General features: G+C 28.0%; 1 protein-coding gene across 1 annotated transcript; it reads left to right on the top strand.

Moving 5' to 3' along the window:
* The first annotated feature begins 2,409 nt into the window (after window positions 1-2,409).
* Window positions 2,410-3,811, top strand: LOC124885519 (hydroxyproline O-galactosyltransferase GALT3). Its single transcript, XM_047393425.1, has one exon. The coding sequence runs from the start codon at window positions 2,656-2,658 to the stop codon at window positions 3,622-3,624; it is 969 nt and encodes a 322-aa protein (XP_047249381.1). The 5' UTR covers window positions 2,410-2,655; the 3' UTR covers window positions 3,625-3,811.
* The last annotated feature ends 2,652 nt before the right edge of the window (window positions 3,812-6,463 follow it).

Below are 6,463 nucleotides of genomic sequence, written 5' to 3'. Positions count from 1 at the left end.
TAATTAGGGGTGATAGAGTAAAATTACAGTCAAATATTATACATTACTTTCCTTGTCCAAACCTTAGTGGTATTGATTGTCCATTTTATTTTGTAAATAATTTAAGTTTGTACTTATTGTGATTCATAAATTTTTTTTCTATTATAATTTAAGTGGCACAATGCTTAGATGACCATAATAATTAATTGGGAGTGATATAATAAAATCACGATTGATGAAGCGAAGTATACATGTTTTAAATGACTTAGAACTAATAATTACATGTGGTATTACCAAATTACTTTAAAAATACTTGTGTAAGAAATTTAAGTGAGCCTCATATAAGACATCAAGTTAATTTAAAACATTAATACTTAATATATCATTTTATATATATTTTATATTTTTATTAAATATTATTAATTTTTTAATACTTAGATGATTTATAATAATTAATTAAGAAATATATTTAGTAAAATCATGATTGAACTAGCTAAAGCAGACATGTCATAAATATATATTTTATTTCTTTTAATTAAATATTATTAATTTTTTAATACATAAATAACTTATAATTATTAATTAGGGGTGATAGAGTAAAATTACAGTTGAAGTAGTTAAAGCAGGTAGTACAAACAGACATATCAAAACCTTCTTTTCTATAATATAGAGTTTTTTTTGGGGGTTTTCCATTCGGTGCCCGTATTAGAGCCCCGACTAATGTGGATCGTGTGTTACAGGGCCTATTAAGGTGGCAGCGCTCCCAATAGAGTTTTCTCCATACTCAGGGTCGAACCATCAACCTCGGGTTAAGGGTGGATCAGCCCTATCCACTGCACCATAACCCATGTTGGTATAACATAGAGTTATTTTGATTCATAATATATTTTATGTGATTTTCTAAAATATATAATAGATTAAATTTTTAAAGATATTTTAAGTTGTTAACTATTGTAATTTACTTTTTATGTAATTTTTAAATAATATATTTTACACTCCTTGTCTGAACTTTTGTAGTGTTGATAGTCCATTATATATTTTAAATAATTAAAATTTTTAATTATTGTGATTTATAATATTTTTTTCTTCTATTCCAATTTAAGTGACACAATGCTTAGATGAACATAATAATTAGTTAGGAAGATATAGTAAAATCAACATCAAATCAACGAAGCAGACATGACTCAAATGACTTACAACAAATGACTAACAGTGATATAGAAAAATTACTATAAAAATACTTGTGAAAAAAATTTAAGTGGGCCTCATATAAGACATCCAGTTAATTTAAAATATCAAGAGTTAACGTTTCATGCTTATTTGAGTAATAGCAATGAGATTTCCCAACATCATGCTAAGAAAAGCTAGGACTTATCATTTTATATCTAATTTATCTTTTTTATTAAATATTATTATTTTTATAATATATAAATGACTTATACTAATTAACTAAGGGTGATATTTAATAAGATTATGGTTGAAGCAGCTGAAACAGACTTGTCATAAACGTCTATTTTACTTTTTTCTAATAAATATTATTAATTTTTAATTATATAAATAACTTATAATAATTAATTAGGGGTAATATAGTAAAATTACAGTTAAAACAACTAAAGCATGCCGTTCAAGCAGACATATCGAAACCTTATCTTCTATAATATAGAATATATTAGAAAAGAAATTTCTGGCAGGACTCTAATTAAAAAAGGAAAAGGAAGAGATGTTAAATTCTGATTATCTTTAACGTATTTTCAGGCTTTACCTCCTAATTGTATCGCTATTCAATAAACCATAACCAATTCATAGTTAAAAAGAGATCAACATTACAAGAAAAGATTAGATAGGTTTCATAAGTGATTGACAATAGATCCATTTTCAAATAACAACTAATTAGAAAATTAGAGCAAGTTTTATAGTCTTAACTTTTTTCGTCAAATAGTGTTACACAAATCCCTTTTCTTTTCTCCTAGCTAATTTGATGTGAATTGATTTGAATAAGTAAACATCTTGACACTAATTAAAGTAAGGTAAAGAGTACGTTCCATGAAGCCGTTTCCCATTGTCATGCAGAAATACCGAACTAGTAACAACAAATACATTTGAGAATTTGACTAAAAATGTAAGCATGCCAAGTCTGGAGTGAGAGTCAAGTTAGGCTCAGTCCCATAACCTTAATTATTTCCGCCAAGATGGAATACATGCATGTGACTGCAAAGTACAACCACCCCTAAATTGTAGCCCACGGAAAGGCCTCCACCACCCACAAAGCATATTTATAGGAAAACATAGAAATAAAAAAGAAAAAGTGAGCTTTTAAGTAACAAAATGCTAGTTTGACCCCTTCATAATTATTTAAGTTAAATGAATTTTCTATAGTAAACTTTTATTCCCCATTCTCTATTTTCACCAAGTAAGCAAGTATGGTACTGGGAAGAGAGAGAGAGATATTGGATTGCATCCTAACTTTTCCACATGATGAAAGTCAAAAGCGGTAGACTCAGTAGCATGCACGATATAGCCAACTAGAACCTTTAAACACAAGGAAATATTGTGCACTTTATGATAACAAATTAATTTCCCATCGAAATGTATCCACTTAATCTCCGTACTCATTCTCCCAAACCTTCGCTATTTAACTTGTTTTCTTATTCATGAATCGTTGCTTTACATGTTACGATGAAAAAATACAGTGCAAATGGCAGACGTTTCATCATTTCCTCATTTTTCTTCATTATTTTCCTTTGCGTTCTAGCTTCAATAAATGAAATCCGATTTGATAGCTTTTTAAAGTTTGGTAGATGTGCTTTTTCTCAAACAACAACTACTAATTCTTCTGCCACATTCTTTCTTCGTGTGAATTCCTCCTCCTTGTTCCCCAACTACGAAATCCGAATTCTTATAGGAATTTTGACACTTCCCGATCAATACCAGAAGAGACACTTCCTGCGGCTAATCTATGGCACACAATCTCCAGTAATGGGTGCAAAAGTTGACGTCAAGTTTGTATTCTGCAACCTAACAAAAGAAGATCAAAAGATATTGGTAGCACTTGAAATAATGCGTTATGACGATATCATCATCCTTAACTGTCAAGAAAATATGAACAAAGGTAAGACATATACCTATTTTTCGAGCTTGCCAGAAATTTTTTCAGTTTCTAATATCCAGCCATATTATCCACCCTATCATTACGTGATGAAAGCCGATGACGACACATACATACGGCTTGAGAATTTTGTAGAATCCTTAAGGCCATTGCCTAGGGAAGATTTGTACTACGGTTATGTTATTCCATGTCCTAGCATGGACCCTTTCGTGGACTACATGTCAGGCATGGGTTATTTAGTGAGTTGGGATGTAGTAGAATGGATAAAAGATTCTGATATTCCAAAAAAACATTTGGAAGGGCCAGAAGATAAGGTATTTGGAGAGTGGCTCCGAGATGGTCATCGAGCACGACATAGATACAATGCCAAGTGGTCAATGTACAATTTCCCCGACCCACCCACGAGATGCACACATGAGCTGTGGCCGGACACCATTGCAGTTCATCTTCTCAAGAACCAACAAAAGTGGATTCAGACACTCAATTATTTCAATGTCACTAGGGATCTTAAACCATCTAAGTTGTATAATATACCTTAGGCAAACACATCATTTCCTCTCCTTTTCCTAGTTCAATATAATATTTCTTTTCTTTTATGCGGGCTATATATAGAGATTTAAACTAACAACAGTAATTAAACTAACACCTATAAACATATTGAAAAAATATGAAATGACTATAAGAGATGAATTTAGCAGTATGACAACAGAAGAAGAACAAAACAAAGAAAAAGATACAAATAAGAATTTATGGTTAAAACTAGCAATATGTAATATGTGCTATACAGATGAATATACGTGTGCATTTAAAGAATACTACTATAAGGGAACATACAATACAGAAGAAAGTAAAGAAGTAAGAAGATTATATTTTAGTAAATTACCTGAACTATTTAGCTCAAAAATAATAAAGAGTTGGGATGAAGCAAAAATAGTAGATACCCTAGGAGCAAGAATAAAATTTCTACAACAATGGTAGAGAAATCTATGTGAAAAATACAAAGAAGAAATAAAAATAGAAAAAATATTAATAAGGAATTTAGCATGTTGCAAGGATAAAATAGCACCTCAATTTGGATGTGAAGAAAAATATTATAAGAAAAGGAAAAGACATAAGAAATAATAAATGATAGAATAAGCACAACAAAAAGAATAGCTTTTGAAAAACCAGAATCATCAGGATCATCGATAAGAACAAAGTATAAAATAACTTCAACAGTTAATTTAACTCAATATTATATAACGGGAACAATAAATGAAAAAGAATATTTAATACTCCTAAATACCGGACAAGAAGAAAACCATATAATAAAATACCTAGTGAAAAAATGAAGAAATAAAATCTAACAGTAATATATGCCCAGATCTACCAAGAAGTTTAATAACTATTAAAGATTCAGCAGAAAAGAAAATAATAATAGGAGTTAGAAAAATAAAAATAGAATTTGAAATAAAGGAAGATATGCAAAAAGTAGACATAATATTAGGAATAAAATTGTTAGAACAAGTAAAACCCTACAATATCGAACATACACAATTAACCATAACCTAAAATAAGGAAAGATTATTAATAAAAAGAGCTTTTAACATGAAAATATATGTACTTATGAAGATAATAGTAGAAGAATATTATAATAGATATTATACACCTATAATAGATATAGGAGCAGAAGCCAACTTATGTAGATATAATTATTTATCAGAAGACAAATGGGATAAGCTAAAAACACCAATAGTAGTCAAAGGATTTTATAATGAAGAAAGTTTAATTACCTATAAAGCTAGAAATATAAAAATACAAGTATGGGATAAGATATTAACAATAGAAGAGAACTATAATTATGAACTAACATCAAAAGATATGCTTTTAGGAATGCCATTTTTTAGATAAACTATACCCACATATAATAAATAAAACACACTGATGGTTTACAACACAATGTAAACAAAAGGTAAGAGCAAAAAGAGTTATTAATAAAATAAGAAAGAAAGCTGATTGGATAAAAGGAAGTGAAAAAATCACACAAAAATTAGAAAAATATCAAAAATACTGAAGACACAATAGAACTAGTTATATTTTCAATAAATAAAGAAGAAATAACCATATTTTCAATAGATAAGGTAGAAATAATAAAGAAAAAATTAAGACAACTATACAGTGAAGATCCATTAAAAGAATGGGAAAAACATAAGACTACTGTAAGAATTGAGCTAATAGATAAAAATAGTATAATAACCCAAAAACCATTAACATATAACTTTGATGATTTAAAAGAATTCGAAATGCATATAGATGAATTATTAGAAAAAACAATACATAAAAAAAAGTAATAGTAAACACAATAGCCCAGCATTTATAGTAAATAAATACAGTGAACAAAAAAGAGGAAAAAGTAGAATGGTTATTGATTATAGAAACCTAAATGCAAAAACTATGACATATAATTATCCAATATCAAATAATATATTAAAAATAAGACAGATACAAGGATATAATAATTTTAGTAAGTTCGATTGTAAATCAAAATTTTACCATTTAAAGTTAGAAGAAGAATCTAAAAAATTAACTGCATTTACAATACCACAAGATTTTACGAATGGAATGTATTACCATTTGGATATAAAAATGCACCAGGTAAATATCAACATTTTATGGATAACTATTTCAAACAGTTACCTAATTGTATAGTATACATAGACGATTACTATTATATACATAAACTAAAGAGGAACATTTAAAATTACTAGAGCAATTTGCAGGTATAATAGAAAATTTAAGAATAAGTTTAAGTGAAAATAAAACCGAAATTATGAAAAATCAGATACAGTTTTAGGAATACAAATAGGTAAAAGTGGAGTAAAAAGGCAACAACATATAGTACAAAAAATAATAAATTCAAAAGAAGAATTAGATACAAAAAAGAAATTACAATCATTTTTAGGATTAGTGAACCAAGTAAGAGAATATTTACTAAAATTAGCAGAAAATCTAAAGCCATTACAAAAAAAAATTAAAAAAGATGTAGAGTATAATTACCACGAAGAAGATAAAAAAAAAGTTCAAAAAATAAAAAGACTTTGTAAAGAATTACCAAAATTACAATTTTCAGACAAAAATAAAAAATTTACATATATAGTAGAAGCAGATGCAAGTGAATATAGTTACGGAGGAGTACTTAAATACAGATATGAAGAAGAAAAATTAGAACATCATTGTAGATACTACTCAGGAACGTTTAATGAAACAGAAATAAAATGGGAAATAAATAGAAAAGAATTATGTTCATCATATAAATGTTTATTAGCATTTGAGCCATATATTGTATATAACAAGTTTATTGTACGAACAGATAATACACAGGTATGATGGTGGTTAACA

Source organism: Capsicum annuum, chromosome 7 (assembly GCF_002878395.1).
Source record: "Capsicum annuum cultivar UCD-10X-F1 chromosome 7, UCD10Xv1.1, whole genome shotgun sequence".
Classification (NCBI taxonomy): domain Eukaryota; kingdom Viridiplantae; phylum Streptophyta; class Magnoliopsida; order Solanales; family Solanaceae; genus Capsicum; species Capsicum annuum.
This window is presented reverse-complemented; position numbering and strand designations above follow the sequence as displayed.